The sequence below is a fragment of the Apteryx mantelli genome, chromosome 19, assembly GCF_036417845.1.
Source record: "Apteryx mantelli isolate bAptMan1 chromosome 19, bAptMan1.hap1, whole genome shotgun sequence".
Classification (NCBI taxonomy): Eukaryota; Metazoa; Chordata; class Aves; order Apterygiformes; family Apterygidae; genus Apteryx; species Apteryx mantelli.
In genome coordinates, this window is record NC_089996.1 from 6,493,617 (window position 1) to 6,519,933 (window position 26,317).

At 42.4% G+C, this 26,317-nt stretch overlaps 1 protein-coding gene across 1 annotated transcript in view; it reads right to left on the reverse strand.

Annotated features, from left to right (window-relative positions):
• DNAH9 (dynein axonemal heavy chain 9) overlaps window positions 1-26,317 on the reverse strand; it is a 207,981-nt gene that overhangs the window by 63,916 nt on the left and 117,748 nt on the right. Inside the window, exons 49-56 of the mRNA XM_067308503.1 lie at window positions 22,731-22,919; window positions 21,157-21,392; window positions 19,180-19,302; window positions 16,617-16,821; window positions 10,584-10,748; window positions 7,319-7,459; window positions 3,214-3,384; window positions 1,283-1,405 (exon numbers count right to left, since the gene is read on the reverse strand). Of these exons, the coding sequence (XP_067164604.1) occupies window positions 1,283-1,405; window positions 3,214-3,384; window positions 7,319-7,459; window positions 10,584-10,748; window positions 16,617-16,821; window positions 19,180-19,302; window positions 21,157-21,392; window positions 22,731-22,919 (1,353 nt within the window). The remainder of the gene's footprint in view (window positions 1-1,282; window positions 1,406-3,213; window positions 3,385-7,318; window positions 7,460-10,583; window positions 10,749-16,616; window positions 16,822-19,179; window positions 19,303-21,156; window positions 21,393-22,730; window positions 22,920-26,317) is intronic.

The window sequence follows — 26,317 nt, forward strand, 5'->3', positions numbered from 1 at the left end:
ATGTAGAATGAGGCAGAGGCACCATCTTCACTGCCAGTGAAGAGGTGGAGATGATAACTTCTGGCCAGGGCAGACACGCTTGGTTCAGCACAGATTGCTCCATGCCAGCATTTGAAGTCTCTGTGGGCAGTCTGGATGAACAACATCAGTTTCATCGACTTCTGAACTGCAGTCTGCATTTTAGAGGTCTGAGTCTGTGTTACCACAAAAAACAGTGTTTGTCAAGTACAGTCTAGCTGAGCATGTCCTTAGCTAGAAAGACATGTGGCACCAGAAGCCACGGCTCCCACAAAATTCTGGAAAACCCCACAACACAGTGCAAACAGGAGAAAAATATCAGAGATGTCTTGGACCTGGATGAAGATATTTTGTCTGGTCATCCTCCAGGAAATAGATATATTCTCAGTGCAGTGCGTTGGAATGCAGAGAAGGGGGAAAAAGCATGTCCCAGAGGAGTATCTGAGAGCTATCCCAATCAAAACAGGATGTCTTAGCTCCATACTTTACAGCATCAGAGAAATGAGCCATGAAGGCAGAAATGCTATAGGTAAAACTGATTCTTAAATCATAGCAGGTGCCAGACTGATCAGAAGGCACAATAAAACAAAGATACAGCCTCAGATCCAACGAGGTGTGAATGAACATGTGTAACTTGAAGAATGATTTCAACCCTTCCAGAAAACTAATCATACCCTTCTGAACCAGGTCCAAATCCAGTACATTTGGCACTTGTTGACAAATAGGCGCAAAGCCGAGATGACTCGCATCTCTTCCTCACCTCCCTCTGCAACACGTGGCAGCTGTTAGACCTTTCCATTGCCATGATAGCATGTGTTTGTAGAAGGTCTGTCAGCTGGCACTGCTCCATCCCAACAGGTCTCTGCCCCTAAAAGAGATGGTCACATTTGCCTTAACTTCCCTCCTCATCCCCAAAACAGCAAAGATCTTAATGCTCTCTCTGACCTGTAACCACAAAATTCAGAGGATATTCTCATTCCTGTTTTACAGAAAGAGAAACCTAAATCTCAGACAGAAAAATGACCTTCTCAAGAACACACAGATCATCAGCGGTACAACCACAAAGAGTCCACAAAGCTCTCTGTATTCACTGTTCTTGTACCTACAGAACACTCCATTTCTGTAGCATTTTTGTGCCACTTCTCATTTATGAACAGAACTTTGTTCACTGAATGCCATAAGGACTGGTCCAAAGGTCAGAGAATCAAGGTCCCAAGATGTGGTAAGGGAAGCTGCTTTCACATAGTTCAAGTGAAACAGGTACCTTGATTCCTCCCCATGAGTGATTAGACAGGAACTCCACTGGGCTTGTGACACTGGTTTGTGCTGGATATCTTAGTAGGAAGTCCAGTTCTACTGTGTTGATTTCTTTACTCATCAGAAGTATCTGTAATTTCAAACAAACATGATATCCTTGAGCAGCCAGGATACAAAGCAGCAGTATACTCCAGCAGATTACTTATTCAAATTACATAGCTGCTGAACGTGTGGCTAAAAAGTATACAGTGTCCTATGCTTGAAGGATCTGATGAAACATACTGTGCAGGTGTTTTGGGTCTCCCCAAAAGAGGATCTGGAACAAGTATGGAGATTGGCAACATAACAGGGCCAAAGTTTTGGAAAACTGCATGGCAAAGGCTGTGATCTAGGCTCATAGAGAGCACAGAAAATGGGAAAAGTCCCTGCTAGCAGAGACACAGACAGAAGGATGTGCTGCGTTGCCTGTATTTGATGTCTGCAGCTAAAAACTGGATATTGTTACTGAAAGGAGACAGAGCGAGCATCTGCAGGGCATGGTACAAAGGTTTTGCCCATCTCTCACTATCTTGTTCAGTTTGGAAAGTAACTGAAGATGTACTGAGAGCGTTACAAAAACTCACAGTACATGCACCAAGAGTCCCTGAGGTCTCAGACACTGAAGAGCTGGAGAGCATCTAAGCCATTCATCTATTACCACTGTTTTTACCACCACTGGTGGCTTCGGGGAACATGTGGAGTAGGACTTTCAGAGTTCTTTCCAAGATAATTCTGGAAAGCCATATGCACTCATGAGTCCAGCTGGAGCCACTGCAGCGAGTGCACTGCCAGACATCCAAAATCTCAGTACAACTTCTGGGAGAAAAAAAGAGCCATGATGGAGCAGGTTCTCATTTCCTGTTACAATGTCTTGAATATAGCTCATTACTGCCTAGGGGGCAATGGCTTCTGAAGTGTGGCTGGTATGTCTCCCACTGATGACGGTAACGAGCTACTCAGTTCAACAGCAGAATCCTGTGACTCATCACCCAGCTCCCTCCATTCACTGGAATTGTGGAAGCTGTTTTCCTGAAAGCTTAAAATGATCCATTAACTATTTTCAATGTATAATGTATTTACAACTACAATGTGTGCTACTTTAATGCTTTATTTAGACAAATATATGAGAACGTGTAGGTTCCTTTGGGGTCAGAATTAAGAGTGACTCTGCAAAATTTAAGTTGACTTTTACATGCAGAAAATTTATTAACTAAACATACTGTTAGAGTACATTTTACTGTTAGCGTTACATGTTTACTTGTCCTGGTATCTTCTATATTTTGCAAAGCTCAGTTATTTTACACATTATGTTTTGTTACATAAAGTTAAAAAATTCAGGTCAAGCACTGGATCAAGGTTGACTAGACCTGCACAATGCTTGTGCAGTTTAAACTTGGTTCATATCTGTATTCTGCATGTCAGGGCACTTACATAGTAGTTCACTGCACAAACTTAATAACAACTTCATAACATAATGCCAAGCATTATTTATTGACCGGATTTGATTTCAACATAGACCTACAGAAAGGTCTCCTAGCTCAGACCATATATTTAAAATTATACAAACATACTAGACAAAAACCAGCAGCTACATAGCACACACTCGCTTTAGATAAAACCTATTAAGCCCTGAAGATCAACTTCCTTTTCCCTTTTTTAGTTCTTGCATGCAGGTATTACTATGCTAAAACAACTATTTGACATCTTAAGACAATCAAAAACAACATCCATGACTATAAGCAAGAGAGACAGAGAAGAAAATCAGTCCCCAAACCCTTGTTTCAGCTGCTCTGACGCTGAAGGCCGTGGCTATGACAGTTTGGGCTTTCTCTGAATGATGATATCTTTACCCGTAAAATAAATAATTGCATGCAAATTTCACGAAACAGTGGTGTTTACCTGGAAGGTAACTTGAGCCATGTAGGTCAATTTATCGCATTCAAACAGACCCCGGGTCGTGTACTGGAACACAGAGAAGGTAATGCTGTCGATGAGGTTTAGCACTCGCACGTTGAGGCTCTCATCTGGAGACGCCCTCTCAATGGCCTTCCGGAACACAACACTGAACGCCTAGGTGGGCAGACACAGAAAAGCACTGATGTTTTCTAGCTGATCTTTTCATGCTCCTGGGTATCACCTGAAATGTTGCAGTAAGTGAAGCCAACTCATATATTTTACCTCTCCAGTTATAAGCAACCCCAATTGTCAAGCAGTGTGGCCCAGCAGCTCCAGGCAGCAGGGCAGTAGGTCTGGAGACCAGACTTTAGCTTTTAGTTGCTTTTTCATGAGTACACACCCAAGCAATGATGACATTCCCCGTGACATTGTGGTTGCTTGGGCTCAGGAAGGTACTGCAGAGACAGGCTAACTGAATTAAGACAGAATGGCTACGGGAAGTATTTCTCAGACAAAGTATATTCTCACATAGGGATTACAGTCAACTTCCTGTGCAAACTTTGAGCTGAAAGACACTGGTGTTCCCAGTGAAAAGCAAACCTCTTATTTCTCAGATGTTGGTGTGACTTAGAAGAAAGCAATTCCCCTAAGTATTAAAAAGTCCAATAAGTAATTTTGTTGTCTGGATTCAGCAAAGGACTAGACAAGAAGAGTAGTCAAGACTTCACAATATGGGAGTGAGCTTAACCAGTGAAGTCCCCTCAGGGGTGGGTGCATGCACTGAGAAAGACAACTTATATAAGACTTATATAAGATACTATGGATTCTTGCAAAAACACTTCTGATCTAAATGAGAAAAGACTTAAAAACTTTCAGAGCAGGCTGAAGAAAGCCCATTAGCAAATTATCAAATGCAGTTGGAAAAAACAAATAAACACACAAAATAAAAGCCTAAATCTCGATTAGCAATGCAAAGGCATCGTACATCGTAACCCAGCTAATATGAAATAATCAGGCCAATACAAATTAATAACACCAACCAGTCAAGGCCTGGCTTTGTTGCAAAAGGTTATTTTCAGGGTTCTACAATAGGAGAATGATGTCTCAACAAATCAAAGTAACTCTGATACCTACTGCATTATTAAATAATTGCAGGATGGATTTTCCGGCTTACATTTCTTTAAATTGTGTTAAAACATGCTGCAGAGTCACATATAAATCTTGTGCGTTCTAATTTATAATGGGCTTTTAGCTGTGTGGTAAGTATTTTAAAATCATCTCTGTGCATCTTTACACAATGTTTTATGATCTATCATCACAATTTATCAGATAAAAACATTTCATCAAATAATTTCCTATGTATTTATACATATTATTAATGATAACTGGAAAACATAAAACAAAAAAAATACAAATTAGGTAGATTAAAGGTGAAACCTCAGATGTGCCTGTATCTATTATGTATGTATATGGAATGAATCTTCCAAAGGGCATCCTTACCAGAAAGATATTCTGCACATTTTCCTAGTAAAATTATCTCAGCATATGAGTCGGAGATATCAAAAAGAAAAGCTTCTTTGTGGATGCAGCTCAAAATTTGTTTCTGTTACTTTTTCCAGGTCACTTGGCAAGGTAAGAAACTGTCTGGAAGTCATCCTAGACTAGGATGTCATCTTATTTAACCCTCCAGCCCCCCAAAATCTCTCTCTCTGATGATAAAGAAAGGTCTTTCCTTTATTGAAACATTAAAATTGGAACTCTTCAATAACAACCAAGGAAGGCCCTTGGGTTTCTACTGGACGGGACTATTGGGACTATTTTATCTAGGCAAAGGATCATTTGCACTCTCTTTTTTACTACAGCAGGACCTTAGAAGCAGCTCCGGGACCAAGACTTCTTCAGTGTTTTGGGCAGTACCTGTAGAGCACAGAAGGATGGACCCTGCCTAAGGAGCCTGCAGGATGCAGTAGACAGCCTGAAAAAAACCCTGCTTCCCATCAGCCAAGAAACGGAAACCAACTGATTAAGTGATGCCTAAATACAAAACAAAGAAATTAACTACGAATTTACTACTAGGCATATGTTTCACTCTTAAAGATCTAACTCCTCCACTGTGGCACATGGAGTCACAGTCCACTCAGACCTGCAAAAAAGGGGAATACAGATATCTCAAAGGTAGTCAAGAAATCTGGAAAATCATGGCTTCATTCCCACAAAAGGTGCCAGTTTCCCAGTAGGCTCTGCTGCCCTGTGGAAAGGTTTGAGAAGTTCAGCCCATCACTAGGAAGAATAATAATTAGCACTTAAATCAATCTGTCATCTTGGAAATGATCTCCAGGATCACCTCTTGGCAGAAATTTTCTCCAAAGGAGATAGATGTGTCCTAGCTCCACACATAAGATGCCCCTGTACTATAAAGCGACACTGCCTTGCAGGGAAAGGCTAGTTTTCTGACTTGTTTAGATAGACTACAACGTCTCTGGAGCATAGACCCTTTGGCTATGCCTACTCTACATTTATTTAGGAGCACAGGGCAAGAAGTGGGCTCTCTCCTAGCACACTCCCGGTCGGGGTGTCCGTACTGCCATTGTTAGGACGCCAAGTGGCTGAGGTTGCTGCAACCACATTTCAGGGTGGTAACCCACCCATAAATGCCATCTCGCCTTCTAATCTAAGGACTCTTACAGAAGACTGTAGGTTTGCTTGTCTGTCTGATGGCCACATGACATTGTGAGAAGAGCATGTGAAACACAGTTCGTGTGTCAGGACTCCTCCATATTGTAGTTAAATCTGTGCGCAAGCCCATACTGAGAGGTGGTGTTGGTTCATGTCACGTCCGTATTACCTCTTCTCTCATGTCAAGCATACACAGACACTAGCCCCAAGTCTGGGCTAGGGTTCACACCATATTATTGACTACCTGAAAAGCTCAGGTAACTGTAACATAGGAAGGATCCAAGCTCCTGAAGGCCCAGCTGCTTGGAAAACTTTTTTTTTGGGGGGGGGAGTGATGGAAGCAGGAATGATTTGCCTTTTGTGTAGAAGGTAGCAATAAATCCCCTGGTGATGTGCTCTCAGTTGGACAGGAATGTGCTTAGACAGTGATGAGATGTTTCAATTCTGGCTTATTTGGGAAATCAGGACTGTTTCAGTATCAAGGTCTTTGATAATTTTTAAGTGCTGAGGCAATTCCTGAACTTACGAAATATCTGCGCAGTTGTTATGACCCTGATGACATCACTGATACAGAACCGATGTAAATATAAAGAAAAGATTAACTGGTGAAGCAAGTTACTCCAAATGCTGTGTAAAATGCCTGGGCATAAATATGTAAACTTGACAGAAAAAAGTAGTTCATTGGCACTTTCCCCAGATGATGTCTTTTAAATCCACTGCTAATCTTGTTCTGCCAGGCCAAGAAGGTTGTGAATATGGAAGAGATAAACTGCTTGCAATGTTTTGCCTTGCAAAAAAAAATAAAAATAAAAAATAAAATTGTTTTTTAGTAATAAAGAATGTTAATGCACCTATAAGTCAAATCGTGACTTTCCACAAGACTTTAGTTCAATTGCTTAGAAACAAACCAAGGAAAAGAAAGAAGAGCTAATTAAGGCTCATCTAATCTGACTCCAATCTGACCACCTGCAGTGGGGATGATCGGCAAATTCAGACATGAGCACACAGACTCCGGCCCACACTCAGTATACAATGCAAATAAACCTTTTCTTATGAGATTCAGACTGATCTTGGACCTTCCAGGCACTGCAGAAATACTGTTTCTTCTACTGATGGCAGCAAGGAAAGCATTCTGCTGAGTGTTTGCAGCAAGCATAAGACAAGTTTTTCTTCAGTTTTAAACACTACCACAACACAAGTTACAGGTGATATATGTGAAGTGGATTTATAACAAAATTAATTACAGGACACTTCTGCATAAAACCTAAGCAACAGAAGGGATTAGTTTAGACCACCTTTTTGTCTAGGCGTTCAAATATCCTCAGGAAGCCCAAGAAGAAGATTTTTTACCTTAGCGAGAGAACAAAGCAGTGCAGCTGTCTAGCACAGCCACGAGCAGCAGGGAGATCCCTACGGCTTACGGGAACAGTACCTTCAGGGAAAACTGGTACATGGGATGGATAGCATGGAGGTCGTCCATTGTGAAGTACAACAGAGAGGCCCGCGCTGCTGCAGGCCTGTAGTGCTCCCTGGCCTCATTGATCTTTGTTTCGGTCACCTTGGATTCCTGGACCTGTGAGGAAAACACAAGATCAAGACAACCGTGAAAACATCTTTTTAAATTGAGTCCATCTTTCTCACTTCCGAGAGGTGAAAAACAAAGAGGCCCAAGACCTCCTGCAGTCCAGTGTAGAGTTAACACCTACCACCGAGACGTCAGGCCAAGGAGTGGGTCACCTGTTTGCGCGCCGGGCGATCGCTGCGGGGAACTGGCCTCCGCTCTCCAAACCATCAAGCAGCCAGAGCTCTAGCTGTCCACTCCCAGCATCCTCCTTCCTCTGGTTTATTCTACATTTAACTGCATTTACTCTCATATTGACCAATTCCCTGTTTTTGCAAGTCCCCTCTGGGGTTCCCACTATGTTCCCTGCTTTTCACTAACCAGAATTAGTTTTGTCATCAGTGAGTTTCTCCTGCTAATTGCCCCCCTCCTGTGCAGATCATTAATAACATGGGACTGAACAGACTTAGTGGAGCTCTTGGGGCAGCTTCCCCCAAGGCTGAGAACTGGTAATTTATAGCTGCTATTTGCTGCCTTTCTTCACCAGCGTTTAATGCACCTCTACCTTCCTAGCCAGGTGTCTGCATAACTGCTGTGATGGATATGGCAAAAATCCTTTTGGCAGTTACATCGCCCCATTATTGTCTCTGTCCTGTTGAAGTTTGTTCTTTCATTCCACTTCAGTGGCATAAAATGACATCCTCGAGCCTCACAGGGATTATTTTATGCTCTGGATATGCACAGTCAGAAATGTCTTGCAGTGCAGATACATGTTCCCATGTCAGCGCTGATCCAGCTAGCTCAGCGAACCATGCAATGAGGACATGACAGAAAAAGGCTCAGCACAGGCTGAACAAGCTTGCAGAGTATGACACAGCCCACACCAAAATGCATAACAGTGAGCGCCTCCCTATGCCACCACCAGAGCTACTGTGAGTATATCTGGCTGGGGAACCATCAAACCTTTCCACTGAAGTGCAGACTTAGCCTCAGTCTGTTACGCACAGCCAACACATATTGGGATCTGGAGGATTAGTCTGTTTGCACATCTCAAAAAGCAATGACAGCCCATTATTTCATAACGTCTAGGTTTCCTCCAAGGAATGGCTTCAAAGCCTACTGCAATGAGGATTCAGGTACAGGGCACTTTTTGGAGGGCAGGTGCTGCAAAGATCCTGACCCAACTCATAAGCAGAAATATGCATTCCTTCATAGCCATATCACAATTATAACTACGCACAATACCAAACGCTCCTGCATTTCTAGATGCTGACAGTATTGTAGAACGGAAATATCCAGGCTTGTAGAGGCTGTATGCTCCATGCAGCCAGGTATGGTTCCCTTCTACATTCCACAGCCCAACGCTATCTCCTTCCCCCACCTTGTCCAAGGCTGAGCTGGTATTTCTGAAAGACCAACTGCTCCAACAGCTGGGAGAGGGCATCCCTTACAGTCAACACAGAGAAACAAGCACCTCCATGAATCACCCACCTAATTCACCCAAATCAGAGGGGTCCCTGCTCTGGAACTGCCAATGTCTCTCCAGTGACTATAAAGGGAGCCCAGAGTCTAGCTTAGACTTAGACAACTACCTCTTAGATACCCTACTCCCAAAATGCTTAATAAATGTAGTAAAATAAAAGCCAGGGGTGGGAAAGGTAGTTGCTCTCCATAAATACAGTGGGGAGGAGCGCCATAGGAAGGAAAATGTTGGCTAAACTGTTTGGGATAAACAGACCAAGAATAGATTAAGAGTTGACATGAGAAGCAGACTTTAATCATGAGAGAAATGGGGCTGTGAGACAGCCTTCCATGTAGGTACCAAACTCATAAACCCCAGGTCCTAAACCAAGTCGAACTCCAAGATTCACCCCTGTTGCCAGAGAGTTGGCAGTGACCAGCTTTACGGTCACAACTTGTTTAGAAACTAAACCAGCTAAAAAATGTCTAATTTGAGAGGGAGATGTGAAGCTTGTACCCTCTCCCACTGCAACTTGCCTCTGCTCCAAAGCCAAGTGCAGTCCATAAAACCAGGATCCATTCATATATGCTCTGAGAGGAAAACACATCTCCATGAGACTCTGAAAGCTGGGGAGACAACACGTAACACCATGCGAGTGGCAACTGAGGCTAGGAACTATAGACAAAACTCAGCTCTGCCCTGGGGCTGGACTTTCCCTGACAGTCAAAGGGAGACCTGATGGGTGACTGTTTCCAGAACTTGCACAGCCATGTCAAAATACCCTCTTCCAACAGCCCCTTGGAGGAGTACAAGCAAATCCTTCTTGGGAAGCTGCATGCATCTGCTGCCCCACAAATGGCTAGTAGAAATAATTTCAATTTTTAATGGGGGGATCAGTTAGTTCCCAGGTGACTGGTGATGCAGTTGCAGCATGACCTGAGAACATGGATAATCGTTATCGAGCAGCGTGGGTCGTCATGCTGGAGAAGGCCAAGTGCTAGGCTATAAAGATGGGACAACCAGGGAGGGAAGCAGTTAAGGATGGTCAGATAGGGGTCCTGTTGTGTTCCTGGTGTGACAGCCACACTTCTCGAGTCCCCTCAGTGACAGAGTAGAAAAGCCTTGCATTTAACTAGCTGCAGTGTAGCCAGCAAGGCAAACTGGGTAATGACAACACTGACACTACAGAGCTAATGAAAAAGCCGATTTACAACCTAAGGAACTGAAGGGTAGGAAATATTCAAATTCTTGCAGATTTACTCTCGATCACAAACTCAACAGATTCCAGTCCCCAGTCAGTACTAAAATCAAGCTTAATTGAGGAAGTGTGATATATTCAGAATTAATTCAAGGAAAAATTAAAAGGCCACTGTATTACACTGGAACAGTTTAAAGCAGCCTTGATACAGTGTGTAAATTTTATTATCTTTACATTAGGCATTGCCATTTTCTCTTGGTCTTAAATAGGCCATTTAACATACACTAGCTCAAAAGAATTAATTTGTTTGAAACTGGCCAGAACGGAGAGCACTTCAATTTATACTGCTTTCTATTCTCTGCGCAGCAGAATGGGTAGAGATGAGCATATTAAAGAAGCTATGTTTCACCACTATGTTTCTTTAAAGATAACATCAGAGGCATGCTTTTCTCCAGGCTCTCACTTTGTCTTTTTACCTTCTCTTCAATTTCTGCAGCTGTCTGTTTAGTGATCTCCAAGTTCTCCACCAACGCTGTGTCTCCCAGGAAGTTCCCAGATGCTGATGACAGCCGAGAGAGCAAGTTGTCCTCTAACGTTTTCAAGGTGATTTTGAATCCATTCTGTTGCTTTGTGAGATCTGACTGCAAATAATCAATTCAGAAATTTTTAGCCACAAAAAATGTGATAAGGAAAGGATTAATCATCTCTATATGGGAATGAGCTTCTAACTGACCATTGCCACAGTCCAGCATTGCTCACAGACTAACTCCTGCTCTCTCTGATTCCTGGATATGGGCAGAGCTCTGGGGATCTCTCCATATCCAATGCACCATTCACTCAGAGAAATCCTGAAAGTGCCAGGATGAATAAGCCCTTCCTTTAGGAATGTATAAAACGATGGAAATGAATCAGGAAGAAAAGACCTTCAGCCCCCATCTCACACGCATGCTGTGCCTCCTTCTTAGAAATGTCTGTTTATCAGGCTTGAGTCAGCCTGGATGGCCCCTATGCAGCAAGCCTAAGGATAAACACTGCTGCCTTTCACCTCTCCCTGCGAACCTCCGCACTTCCCACTACATGTCAGCACCAATCACACCAGGAATGAGGACCAAGGGGCTAAAAGCTGGTGGCGAAAGCAACAGCGCATTCTCTTGGGTCCAGAGCTAAGCACAACCCACTGCAGACTCTTGGAAGCTTAGAACTGAAGGCAAAGTCAAAATCTTACTTGACTGCTACTCCCATTTGTATTCCGGTCTCAAGATCCTGCTTGGATCATTGGCCCACTGTGCTAGAAGCTGTACACGCAAGGACAGTCTCCACTCCAAAGCTGTACATGCAAGGACAGTCTCCGCTCCACCGCAATTTTAGCGCAAAGACAACCAAGCAGATTCAGACCAGCAACAACTGTCTTGCTTCAAGGGCAGATCTTCTAAATAACGGTGCAAATTCTTCCAATTTTCTTTCTGCGAAATAATGCTCCCCTCCCTTCTCCCTGGCAACTTGTTCTGTTTCTGTCTCTTCTGCAGAAATACCAGTGATTAACACTGTTCATGGTGGAACTAAAGAATCTCATCTGGCTCCTTTTTGAAAAGACCCTTGAAAATAGGTTTTCCCCCATGAAATGTGATTGCCCTATTCTCTGTGTTTGCTCAGGGAAACTGCATCTTTCCTGGATTTCAGGTACATTATATTATTCCACTATGCGGTCTTATTCTGAATGTCTATTTTTAGCATTATCACAGAAAACATCCTGTGGCAAAGCAGTGCATCTGACTTGGATGCTGCTAAGATATAAGCCTGGATGACTATTCTCCACATAAATGAATCCAATCACTAACACCCTAGTATGTAAAACACTGCTGTATGACACACAGAGTTTTAAATCCCCAGATTTTATTTAAGTGACACAACCGAGTGATTCAAATAACTTGCAAAAGAGTGTTTTTTAGCACTATGAAAATAAGCCAAGTCCATGAAGTAGGAGAGAGTGCGCAAGTGGAGTTGAGACAAGTCCTAGGCCACACTGACTGTCAGATGGTAGAATCAGTGTCATTAGCCAAGTGATTTAATGCTCCCAAGACAGCTTCCAGGAAATGCAAGGTCTGAAAGGTCCCCAGAAATGGGACGTGTCTGACATCCCTGTGTTTCTTCCAATCCCCTAAAACATAGGGGGGCCAGCAGTATTTGTTCTGTTGTCAGAGGTTTTCAAGCAGATTAACTAACTCTAACTCATTAACAAGTCACCTTTCAATATTTGGGCTGAAATTTCACATACTTGCTGCACACACATTCATTTCATGTTAATGTCAAGCCAAGTATTCAGTAGAATGTGCACTGAAGCACGCAGTTTACTGGTATTTCAGCTATAAATGCTTGCTTTTAAGGGCCTGTTCCTTAGGCATTACACACAGGAGTTTGCCCGTGGTGGTAAATATTTTACAAGTCTTGAAACAGAAAACTAACATGGCCAATTTTGTGCGTGTTCCTGTCATTCAAGCATAGCCTGCCTTGAAAATGACATTTTGCAAGCTATTATTTCAGACCACGGACTGTAAGCCCTGCAGTTATTAATGAGGATGTGTGTGGTTTTTGTTCCAATAGCTTGTAATCACCACGCAATTTCTGAAGCACACCCTCAGAAGTGCGTACAATGCTGTATTTCCCACAACAGCCTGCATCTGTTGCAGCTTTATCATGCTATTGTTTTCAGCAGTAGCAAGGTCATCATTCCTCATTTCTGCAGTGGAGCTCATTATCTGTTATTTTACAGCTGATATATAACTGTGTGAATTCCAGGAAGCAGGTTACTCTGAGGGCCTTCAAATTTTCATTCCGTGACAAAAAAAAAGTTCACTAGAGCTACAGGCCAGTTTGGTGAGGACTCGCTACCAACCCCTTCCCACCTCAGATGCCCAACTGTTGTGAGTCTGCAGCCTTTCCCAGGACTTTCCCCACTGTTCATTCCTTCTCTACTGATGAATCTTCAAATTGTCAGAGTCTCTATCTCCAATGGGTCCATAGCGGCCACCTTCCAGTTGTTTTCAACAACCACCAGACAATGAAGTTGAGGAAAGCACATTTTGAGAAATTTCAGTCCAAAGACTCAAGTCTGGTAAAGGTGGGAGATGCTTGAAACCAATTCTTGTAAGACAACATGGACCACAGGCAATGCCATCAGCACATGGACTGGCAGAGCCGGCAGGAGCAAAGCAGGCAAGGTGGGGAGCACAGTCCTTGCAAAAGTAAATTGCAAATGAGACTAGTAAAAGGCCACAGGTTTTGTATTGACCTGACACAATAAGGCCTCAAGACTTGGCTTTGCTTGCCTTGGCCTGAGCTGATCTTAAATGTGATCATCTAGCAGCCAGGTCACTGTTGCTTTAATCAGTTTTAGTTTGGCTTTAATTTATAGTAATAGCAAGTAGTTATTCTGCATAGATTGAACTGTCTCTAGAATAAAAATGTGGCAGAGTGCAAATGCGCAGTGGTGTCAGAGGTCCCAGACTGTAAACATCCATCGTAACAATCAATCAACAGTCAATGGAGGAGTGCAGACCTATGAATCAGATAAAGCCAGTTTTAGAGATAAGAAAGAATGGGAAAATACTGATGAATAGATGGATAATTAGGAACCAATAGGAAGAAAGATTATGTGAGCAGACCATGTTGAGAAAAAATACCAGAATGACCCTAGATGGATGCCAAGACTGAGGAAGAAGAACAGACATTGCCATGGACATCAAACTTTTCCTAGAGAAGACCTCAGGATGCTGATAACTTGTAATCACCCCACACCCAGTTCTGCTTGAGGAAGACTGAAGCTATAGATCTTAGTGATGCCTGGAGGGTGAGCCCAATCCCAGAGACCAGGGTGGACATTAGTAGGTATTAGTGAGCTGCATCTTTGTGTAACAGTTTTAATTGTATGAGGCTTTTGTGTATTATAAGTGTTATTTGGACTAATAATAACTGTTTGAACAATATTGATTAGGTTATTAACTTGTTAATCACACTAACAATAAATTATCGTATTTGCCATGCCTGTTACACCAGGGAAGAAACCATGGCAAACAGCACATCTAGAGGAGCGGCCACTTCTTTACGGAATCGGAAGATTCAAACCTGTATCTTCAAGGAGCTTCCCACAGCTATCAGGCAACAGTCACTGTGGCTTTGTCCACATTAGCAAATGAAATACAGGGAGAACAAAGGATCAAGCACCCGGCCCGCAGTCATCCACAGGGGTCAATACACTTGCAGTTGGTGCCGACCCCCCTCTCACATTATCCGTACATGGCTCTGGGAATAGCACAAGCAGGCCTTTTCTCGGAGGAAGAGCGGTAAACTATGCAGCCTTCAGCTGTGCTGCATTACTTGGCATTGAAACCAGAGAATATGCCTGGCCACATTTTATTTACCAGTTCAGATATAGCCAAGAATGATGGCAACAACATCCATCCTGAACACCAGACTCAAGGCTATTGGTGCAGAGGGCACCTACAACCTCTCCTGCTGAAGATTCAGCAGGTTAGGAAAAAAAGCATGAGGGAACGTGACTTCAACAGATTGTGCTTCTCACTACTGGATAAATATAGCAACACTTGTAGGAGCAATGACCAAACCTACCACTTAGGGAAAAAAGTTCTCTTCCTCTGCTGATGAGACCTGAAGTCCTTACCAAGACTGAAGCCTCCTGGCTCCCCTCCTCCAGGCCAACTCAGTTACAGCTGCTCCTGAGAGGCAAGAGTCAGGGACCACAAATCTCTCACAAGATAGACGCGTGCCTGGGTCATGCGCATCCTGGTAAGTTCTCTGATACCAAGGGTGTTGTTAAGATTTATTACCCCTTCCTCACTTGAAGAAAATTTTCTGTGACCCCATGGGAAGGTGAGGGGGCATAATGCCTGTTATGCATCTAGGGAGAAAAGTCTCTGCTTTTATCCCAGCAGGGAAGCGACTGTGGGTTGACGTATCCCCATCCAGTGGAAAAAAACACTAGGCTATGAACTGTTTTTTTTCCTCCTTGGTATCTGGGGGTTTCTTGGAGGAGGGAAACAGAAGAACAGAGAAGAGAGAGGAGATATTGTGGGCTCTGATATTATCTGGATGTGGTGAAACAGAGAAAGAAGTCTCAGATATTTTTAAGGGAAGAGAAAACTACATTTTACACCAATCTATATCTGCTTAATGGTTTCTGAAGTCAGACTACAGCCCCTATCTCCCACTGCTGGTGGCATGGTTGGCAGGACCAGCACCTGGGGGTGCATTTCCCTGGTCCTCCCTGATGCTTTGCCTCCGTCTTCCTTCTCCACAGTGCACAGGCCCAGAATAAGCAGGGACTTTAAAATATATGATCCCTAATTCACTTCATTTTCACTGTACTCTAATACATGCCATAAAAGAGGAACTGTGTAAGCACTGCAGATTTTGAGCTACTAATTTTCAGAGCCTAATACTGTATTTGATCACTGCATGTGATATTGAATTTGTCTTTCTTCTTGTGACAACAGTCATTAACAGCAGTGCTGCTGAGGCTAAGAGGAATGGTCCTAAACTTCAGTTAATGACACCACTAAGTTAATCTCAATCACCCTATACAACCCCATTTGGTTTAAGTCAGTAAAGATAAGTGTCTGTAGCGTCTACAACGTGCTGATGAGCATATATAAGGGGTGCCTGATCAAGAGGCTTTGGGTCTCCTACTGTCCTAGCTAGATAGGCATGACTTATACATTAAATTAGTGCATTACATATTTCTATGCCAACTTTTGGCTCGTTAGCACATGAGCCTGTTTAAAACTAAATGCATCATTAAAGCTGCACAGTTAACATATTGGAGAACCTCATTAAACGAAGAGATTATTACAAGACTGGCCTGGCCTGACTGAACATGTGCTGTAAATTTATTCCCACTCTCAGTAAATATTTCATATTATACATATTTGTTACTGTGCTAAAGACGCCTTTAGCAAAGAGGATTTTCTTTAAAAAGTTATCTTGAAACTGAAGCCATACTTATAACATCTCAGATTAAAAAAAAATAATAAAAATTTTGGCCAGTTATAAACAAGTGGGAGGAAGAACTGTACCAGAAAAATTTCATTATCAGCCTGACAATGTTTACAGTGGGAATCCTATACCATAAATGCCTAAAGTTAAGTGAGACTAATCCTACTTCCAAAATTAAATCTGTGAAGTCTAGAGAAAAATGATATAATGAGAATCTCAGTTTCCAATTCCAAAAGGGATAGGAAAAGAAAGAGATTGTTTTGGAGAAAAAACTTGAAGCTGCAGTTTAAGTATGCCCAAAACACGAAGAAATTAGAAGACAGAAGAAAAAAACCCAAAACTCAATATCTATCACTCAAGGGAAATCTCCTGTTTCTATGGTGACCTCCACAATTTCTGCACCCTTGCACATTAAATTATATTCATTTTAAAATATTTGTATTATTTTTATTTTTTTTAATATTTATACTGCCTCCCAGTGCAAACTCTCAGCTACTGACCTTTAGCTCCTCCAAGTCAGGCCTTTCCATGTTCACCACCGCTGCAAGCAGCTGGTCTTCCAAGCCATCTCGTGTGACGGTGAAGTTGATGAGGGTGCACTGTGCCTGCATCTCCGGTTGGAAATGGGGGTTTGCCAGCTTTGTATGGAGAATCAGACGGAAAGCAGGGTTGAAGTCACACTCCTTGTCACCGATCTTAATGAACCTGAAATGATCAAAAAATGCGTGTGCTCACGTCCCTTCCAAGATATTTCTGCCCAAATACCAATAAGCCAATGGCATCTATTAGCATAGGACTCTCTATTCTCAGGACAGAAATCATTTTTAATGCAAAGGGTATTTAAAATTGGACACGCTTGAAACACTTCTGATTTAGGATTAAAAAAGCCAAAGTGTTGCCCCTGAATTTCAGCAATGCCTGTTTGAGAAGGCTCATAGTTTCCGGCCTGCAGGCATCAGTTTGAACCACGAATCACCCTTGCTTTTTCATGGGGGCCACATTCTTTTTAAAGCTGGTGTTACATGAAGGAAAAACCTCTCGGCCTTGAGATTTTAATTAGCCACGACTGAAACTGCCTTGGCTGCTGGCTCAAATTAGGCTGACTCTGTGATCGCACTGAGCTTTAGCAATGAAGCTGGCTTTGAGCAGCGGCTCACAGCCATTTGCGGGAGATAAGATTACTCAGGAAAGTTCAGCTTTCTCCTATTCTGACACCAAGCCTATAATTCATAAAGCAGGGAGGCTGAACCACAGGACTCCAAATACTCTGAACATAAGTTTGGCAAAGCCCACAGGAACCAGAGGGAAAGGGAAATTAGAGATGCATTGATGTCTCAGGAGAAGATGTAAATCTCCTTTAGGAGATTTATCTGTACACACCTATGCACGTGTTGATATTCATGCAAGCTACAGTGATGCTTCCACTGAAGCAGTTATACTGTGGCCCACCTGCACATGGATACAGGAACAGTAGTATCAGCATGAGAATTTCAGTACACTTTCTAGTCAGACGTAAACTCATTAGGTATCTTTTTGGTCACATCTCTCACTATTCCATTTTTACAGATGCAAAACTGAGGCACAGAGATATCACATAACATGAGCAGCTCATGAGAGCCTCCCAAAACAGTGCTCAGAGACTTGACTTCAAGAGACTCCAGCCATGGGACTACTGGCTTCTGCCTGTGTGGTCTAAAATGAAGGACTGGGGCTTTAACTTGTCCTGGAAAACATGAAACCCAGGAAAAACACCCAAAGTCCAACCGGTACCAAGGTTTTATTTGATTTTTGACTTATTTTCCTTTTCTAAGGTAACACATGATCTCAGAGTGAGTTTTGAGAACACAGGCATACAGTCCCAAAAGGGAACGATTCAGTTTTTTCACTGCAAGGGGACTGAAGTGTCACACCACCTCTGCTGTAATCCCTTCTCGGTTTTGAAATGTTTCTATTCCCTGCATTTAGGAATATCATTCCCTTCGAAATGCTTCTTCCCCTTTACTCGTGTAGTTGAAACCCAGAACCAGCCATCTTTCTCATGATGCATTCCCTTGCAACATCTCTGGAAAACCTGCCTTTCCCAGAAGTTGACAGTGTCCTAAGATATTTTATGAGAGTTCAATTGTAAGAAAATGATTTTCGAGGAACTTAAGGAATATGAAATGCAGAGCTTGACAGGCTTTTTTCTTTTTTTTCTTTTTCTTCTTCTTCTTCTTTTTTTTTTTTTTTAACTCTTCAAAGCCAAAAGCAGGACTGTATTGAGAGCTGCTGCTGAAGTCACAGAGGTCAGCCCATGCTGTGTTCCTCTTAGCTATAAAGCTATTAGTGGCAGAGACTTTTAGAAACCTGAAAGACACATACCCTTCTAAAGGACGATGACTCCAGTATGTGAAAGCCAGTGAAACAACATCAAAAGAGTTTCTGAATCAAATTCAGTACTGACCGCGGAACACAAAGTTTTATTTGTTGCCATTATTTGAGCACATTCTAAAAATGTGATTATTTTACTTACATACAAGAAGAAAAAGTAAACTCACTGGCTGCCCCTCTCTCTGAACTCCTCCTGGCTGACACAAAGAACTTCCCTCCAGTAAGAAACACTTACAATATTCTTAATACTTAAATCTGCAACTGTATTCCTAAACAGTGTGCAATGTTTGCTAAAATCTATGGTTGCATGTTCTTCACAACGGCAATAGTCACTTTGGCAATAATTCAGTGTCGAGATAACCAGTTACAGACACCAATTACCAATACCAAGGACACTATACAAAAGGAGGAATTACAGATCTCTCCTTCTACAGGAGATTTGAATAGCACTGTCCAGCAAAATAAAGAAAAAAACAAACTAGGTTTATATCAAACCCATCTCATGACTGAATTACCCGTGATTGCCTGATTTAAAATATTCTCGCTTCTGAAGGCAGGTTGTTAGTGCTGTCGTATATGAACACCCACAAATCGGGGTCAGAGAAAGAGGGCACACCAGCATAAAGAACCCATTTACCAGAAAAAGGGCAGACAGTGGAGGCATACATGCCATTAAATCTCCCAGAAGCTCACCTTCCTTTCTTGATTGTTTCTCGACCCAGTAAGGGCCCCAAAACTGGATCCACAGATTCCTCCAAGTTTTCAATCAAGACCAATTCTCCCGCAGCAACGGCTTGTTCCATTGCGTCCAAATACCTATGGGAAACAGTAATGCGGCAGTGATGTGAGGCTTTGCAGCAAGGAGCATAAGCACGCGCAAGGGTTAGAGGGCTGTTCCACATCGCAATGGCAGCTCCATACACATGCCAGAACTTGCAAGAGAGGAAGCGTGAGCAAGGTGGTGTCTGTGGTGTGGGAAGAGGTACTGGCAGAGTCTTGGCTGTCCAACAAAGAGAGAATCAGATCTCAGACCTCCCAAGAGCAAGTAGTAATACCCAAGAAAAGAACATGGACAGCAGTGAACAAAGCAGGGCCAGACTGTTATCTTTTTAGCAAATGCTTTGTTTCTCCCAGAATCCACCAATACAGATAAGCTTGCACAAAAGAAAGAAGAACAGGTTTCAGCTCCCTTTTGCGCAGGGTTTAGGGATTAGGATGGGGTGACAATGATTGAATTCTTCTTCACAGAGGAATTTGACCCCATTGCACCTTGCCTAACTATAAACCAAGGCTGCTCTGCATTGGGATGCTTTGTATTGGGAAGGGCATGGTCAAATGCTCGTGCTTGCTGCTTCAGGGCTGCTCTGTACTTCACATAACTTGCTTTTCTGCAAAGAGGAGTGAATGACTTTGGACAGGCGGTGACGGTGCTCTCTAGGCATGGTTACGCTGTCATAGGAATTACCCCAACTAATTCAACTGGCTAAAATTTAGGTTCCTAGTCTAAGCTAGATAGTTGCCCTCACCCTCAAGAGGTGATTTATTCCATCCTATAATAGGTTTCCAAGACTGGTGAGCTGCACGGCCCTTTGGGAGGGCCAGGTTCCCTCACTGACTATGGAAGGAGATGAGAGAAGAAGTTCAGAACAAATACCTGACTTTTAGAGGAATATGTTCAAACGATGTGAACCCTGTCCCTGATCAGCAGCCCCCATTCCTCTGAGCCCCCAAATATTTTATATGAAGATAGAGAGAATGACAGCAGCTGACCCCAAACCTGCTAAAATGGCTTTTTTTTTTTTTTTTGAAGGAGAGAGGGGTGCGAGTTTAAACCTCTTAAGGCAGTTGAAAGCAAAGAACCTTGGTTTTCCAGATGATGAAACACTCACCATTTATTGTAATGGGACAGTGGATGCTGCTTTTAGCTAATGGCCCAGAGTCATCACACCTGTACATAAAACTCCCCTTTCAGAGTACCTACCAGCCTGAGATGTGGCTGGGAGGGGAAAAAGAGAAGCTGGTTTGGTACAGCAGACTGCACTGGCAATAAGTGCATCCTGAAGCAGCAGAAGACTGGTCTGTGCTCTGATCAAAGATAAAAGCCTGGAGCTGAAAGACCTTTCTATAAAAAATTTAGCGAGAACAAGGCAGGTTCATGAGGTGATGCAATGGAGGCGATGTGTATGTTGTGATGAGAACCTCCTAGCTAGTACTAATATGGAAGCAGAGTTAGCCCAGCTGGTCTTCAGGGCAAGGTGACCCTCATGTCAACTTCACCCTCCAAGACCAGGCCCTCTCTCTTCTTCTGAGCCGTACAGAAGCCCTGCTCATCCCCCTTGCTGAAACTGAGTCAGGAGACAACACATTAACATGAGCCTGAGGGAGGATGCCATAATCCTACATGTAGCTCAGCCCCCAGCATATCTCTCTTTTCATTCCCGGTTTTAGAGGAGTTTCTATGGTAACTTGACCAAGCACTAAACAGCCCCTCTATTTAATGAGAAATCTCTATCATTTTGGTAATGAATAAGCAGCTATGTATAAATACATTTGAGAGTTTTCCTCAATGTAATTTGCTCAGACGGCCGCAGTCAAACATATGCTATTCATCAAATATGACAGACAGATAGGCATTAAAAGATATTATTATGGGATAAGGTTCATATTTACCCCTTCTGCCCAATTCGGATCACTCGGAGATCTTCGCCATACTTTGTTTTGATCCATTTGATACCCTGTAGCTGGGGATCCACCATGAGGGGCCAGCGTTCACAGTTTGTGAGAATGGTGGCATTTTCTGTGGACATCCGATCAGCTGGCAGGCCCTCATTCTGCCAAGTCGCTATATCAGCATCATCTGTCAGCATGGTCAGAGGATCCAAAGATGGAGTTACAGGGATTGGGACCTGGAAGGAAAGCAGAAATGTTTCCTAGCGTGTCGGTACAAAGCTGTGAATGCAACCTGCCACATATTCCAAAGGCAAAAGAGTAGATCATTTCAAGCAAATTTAGCTTAACTAAAAACTGAGCAGTCTTATCTATTGGTGGTTTGCCATTTTACAGGATAGTTTTGATCTAGTATTAAAAGCTCTCCCCTCCTGTTGCGAATGAACATAAATTATACAGGAAACACAAAAAATTTTGCCTGCAGTGTACTAAGCACACCAAACCGTCTCAACCCAGCAGAACAGGTTCAGATCACACTTTGCAGTGTACAAAGTCTTTGAAATGACAGCTTTGAAGAATATAATTAACACCCTCATAAGCCTGCTGTTGTGTTGCAAAATGACATTAGCAGTTCTAGAAACACTTCTCTGACATGGGAGGCCATTTCCGGATGTGACAACCAGTAAGTTATCTGTGCCAGTTATCTGAACAGAAGAGGCCTTCAGTTTTTGAATGGAAAAACAGGCACTTCCCTGAAATTTCTAAGCACAAGTCAGGCCATTTTTGGAACAATATTACCTTTTTTAACTATGTTCTTGGCTTAGTATTAAAAAATGATTTTTTTTTTTCTCCCATCCTGTGGAACTTGCTGCTTTTCTCGGCTTTTTGGTTTGGGCATCATTCAGTAGGCTGCCTAGTTGTGGCCTTATTTAAAAGCCTCTTGGCATTTTACCAGGATTTACAATGTTCAGTTAGGTATTGATGCACAGAATGCTCAATCCTGCAGCAGACTGAGCGCTTGGATTTACTGATATATGAGGGGACCTGGTAAAAATGAGTTAAACTTAAAACAAGTTTGAAGCATGCCTGTCTCCATCCAGTCTGAGCAGCAAGACATGGGTGAAACCTGTTGAGGGGCAGGGCCAGCATTCACAAAACTTGTGTCCAGCATGAAGAACTATCTGGAGTCTTTCTAGGCCTATCAGGGAGCTAGAAATTGAGCTCTGCTAACTCCAAGCAGTCCCTTCCATACTACTTCCCTCAGAGAATCTGTTTTCTCTTTTTCAAGGCCATCCCTGACTCCTGGTTAAAACTGAACAGCACTGAAGTTTTAATCCATGTTTGGGTTGCTGCATCTGGCATTTTCCATGGGGGAATCGGGTACTTCCATGGAGCAAAGGAGACCAGAACGTATTGCCCAAAGAGGAGCGAATCAAGCGTGACAATGTCCTCCTCCTCAATCCAACATGGCAGGGGTGCAAGGGGAGCCCCTCATTTGGGGGATCTCCTATGGACACCAGAATTTATGGCCCTGTAATATCCAGTAATAACTGTTTTTCAGAGAAAGCAGAGCTTACTTTCAGCTGGTGTAAATATGGCTTCCAGACTCCATCCATGAGATCTTGCCTGTATTTCTTGGTGAAGTATCCCAGGTAGGAGACGAAGGCCGTAATCAGTAAGACATCTCCACACAAGGTGCTCTGTTGCTGTTTGAAATCTTTCACGGCTTCAGCCCATCTCACGTTCTCAGAGGCCAGTCCCCCAACCTAGAATTTCCCAAGTCAAATTGACTATTACAGTGGTTCTTCAAACAATACTTCAGTATCCAGCCTCATCATATCATGTCCCTAACTTCAACTGTCATTTGCTAAAATTTAAAACCTGAGGATGGTAAATACACAACAGTTACTTTGATAACCCCCTGCTCACTGTTCACTAGCCCTACAGTCTAGTTTGAATTGCCTGCTTCATACCTCGTCTGAAAATCAGCAAGAGACGATCCATCACTTCTCTATCATAAATGTGCATAAGGATACCTGCATGAGAATTTCTGTAGCACCCCATGAAATGTTAATTGACCTATTGCCAAAGATTCACACCTAGTTATACTCTCTCCCGCCACTCACAGCATTCCTCTCCAACAGTCACAACCTTTGGTTATTTCCTACAATTTTTTATTATCCCAGTCACGTGGCATTTTGCCATTGTATGTGGGATCACAACCCTCTTTGGTCTAAGTTTTCCTTTTCGCTAAGACCCTGCCTTGCAAACGTTTTCTCATGGACACTTTTCATAAGCATCCAATGCATGAACTGGGGTTCTTACTGGCTTTGAGGAGAGTAAAGTAAAATGAGATATCTCTACATGCATGGCCAACTCCTTTAACCACTGGTACTTTTTGAGGTACTACTGCTCCCTCATTCCTGCAGTCATGTGACTATAAGAGACCCTAACCTTTATTTATTTTTTTTTCAAGAAGATTTTAGCCCTAGTAATTGAAAAACACAGCTTGAAAATATGAATGGAGTGCCCTCTTCAGGTACACAAGCCAGAAGAACCCAAAAGAGCTTTAAGTTGGCCTCATGAATTTTGAGATTGACAGTGCTGAAGCTTATGGTCAAATTCATAAATCACTCTCCTGTTGTAAAGGTTCTCTGGAAACAACCATACAATTTACAAATCAACCCTACTTACAAGGCCTCTGTCAATAGGGCCACCCAGCACTTTCTACTGTTCTTCTTCAGTGTACAGTCTGCATCTGCTTAGTGTTATTTCGCATTTCTTATGAGGAAAACAAAAATAAAAACAACCTAGAACCTCTTCTTCCTTACATTTTGCAAACCTCTCCAATTAAAGAGCTCCTGAAAATGTAATTAATATGACACTGTGTTCTTCTCCCAAGTCATTAGTAAATTGTTCAATAGGATCTGATCTAACACAAATCCCAATGATATGCCTCATGAACACATTGAAAAATTAATTCCCTTCAGTTTGGATTATTTTGCTATCTTGAACTGATTTACAGAATGCAGGTCCTTAGGATGGAAAGGCAACAAATTCTGTAATTTCCTTCAGATCCTTACTGAATTCCATTGTCATGAAATAGTTGCACATTCCCACCTGACTTGCCCTGTTCCTAGCAAAATCTTACTGCTTTCTGGTGGTTAGGAGCCTTCTTTTAATTTCCAGCTTAAGTTTACTCCTGGCCACTTCATACCATTCATTCTTGTGCAGACATTGTCCTCTAGCTTAAATAGCTCTCCTTCTTCCCTCATGTCTACCTCCAGATGCTTTTATAGACAGTAAGTATTTTCTAGGGGATGTATTCCACTTGATTAAGAAAGCAAAGTTCCTCTAGCTTCACTCTGAAATACATAACCATAGGAACAGCTGTACTGGGTCATACCCAAGGTCCACCGCCCTCGGCATCCTGTCTGCTGACAGCAGTCATTAGCAAATGACTCGGGAAGAATATACAAACAAGCATATGGTGATAGTCTCCTGATGTAGTCTCCTAGCTTCCAGCAACTGGAGGTTTAAGGACTTTCTGAAGCAGAGCTTATGACTTTGTGTTTAATAGCCACTGATGAATTTTTTCTTCATGACAGAGTCTAAGTCCCTGTGGAAACCACCTAACCTTCTGGCATCTACAGCATCTCGTGGCCTAGAGGCCACAGTTTAACTACGCCTTGTGTAAAAAGTTCTCCCTTTTGTGTGCTGCCTGACCTTTTCATTTGCTAATACCTGTGCTCACAATGTAAAAACAGTGAACGATCATTTAAGTTTCACCTTCTCCATACCACTCACGATTTCAAAGCCCTTGATACTGTTCTTACTGTCTCCTTCCAAGGCTGAAGAACTTCAGTCTACACAGTTCCTCATACAGATGCCTTTTGATTGTCCTTGCAATCTTTATCAGATGATGTAATCTTTATCATCCAGTTTCTTCTTATTGTTACCTTTTCTGCACTGTTTGCCATTCTATTATATCCTTTTGAGGTAGTAGAAGGGACAGAGGTACAGTTGCATGTTCAAGATTTATTCAAGATGAATTTATACACTAAGCTTGTGAGGTTTTTTTTCCTGTTTTGTTCTCTCTTTTTTAGCCAATAAAACCTAACACACAATTTCAGTTCATGATTTGGGTTTGTTTTTGTTTTTTTTTTTCCCTTTGGGAGCACAGTGCTCACATATTCACAGAACTCTTAACTCCAACATTTAATTCCTGAATGATAACTAGCTCCATATCATTCACTGTGTATGTAAAGTAAGAACTAATTTTTCCAATGCACATTACATTATGTTTATCTATCCTGCATTTCTCCTGGTACTTTATTCCTCCATCACTTGGTATCATTTCTACAGTTCTTTGTAAACAGTCTTCATCTGTGTTCATGTTATTAACAAACTATACAACTTGCTTACCCACCACCTTTTCCAGATCATTTATTCTGAGGAACACAAGAACTAACAAATACCAGCAAAATCTCTCTGGTGACCTTCCTGCCTGACCATTTCTAAGAAACTGGTGAAAACTGCCTTCTAGGCAGTTTGACTCCTTCCAAGAACACAAACAGAAGCTGCAGATTTTCTGTTCCCCTGCTCAACCTCAAGCCCTGCCATAAACTTGTTCCAGTTCAGTTCCTTTTCTGTGCATGCGAATTACCATGCTGTACACAGTGCTTCAGACAAGGTTTCACCAGTGCCTTTTACCGATCTCAGGGCATGTTAGTATTTCCCTAGCTTTGGTAGAAAGCCTGCTCCTGATATGTTGTAGGGCCACATTTTCCTTTCTTGCGGCTGCATCACTAGCAGGGCAAAGACTCAACAAATACATTCAAATGGTCCTCATCGGTTGCTAGCCAATAAGCTCCTGATTTAGATGCAAATGTCTATTATTAGCCCATAATTACATGGCTGCACATTGCATTACTGAATTCTATTCCATCCCTATTATTCCAATTTCCAGGTCATCCAATTATTTCAATTACAGTTATGCTTCCTCTTCATTTGTGGAAATTTCTTTTTTTTTTTCCCCTCCATCTTATGGTCTGTCTTACCATGTGCTCCCATGCTCACTGAAACAGAACATAAGAAGACAAGAAATACCAGGTGGCATTGGATATACCTGCTCTGCTCTTATTCTTTCCTGGACATTGGTTTG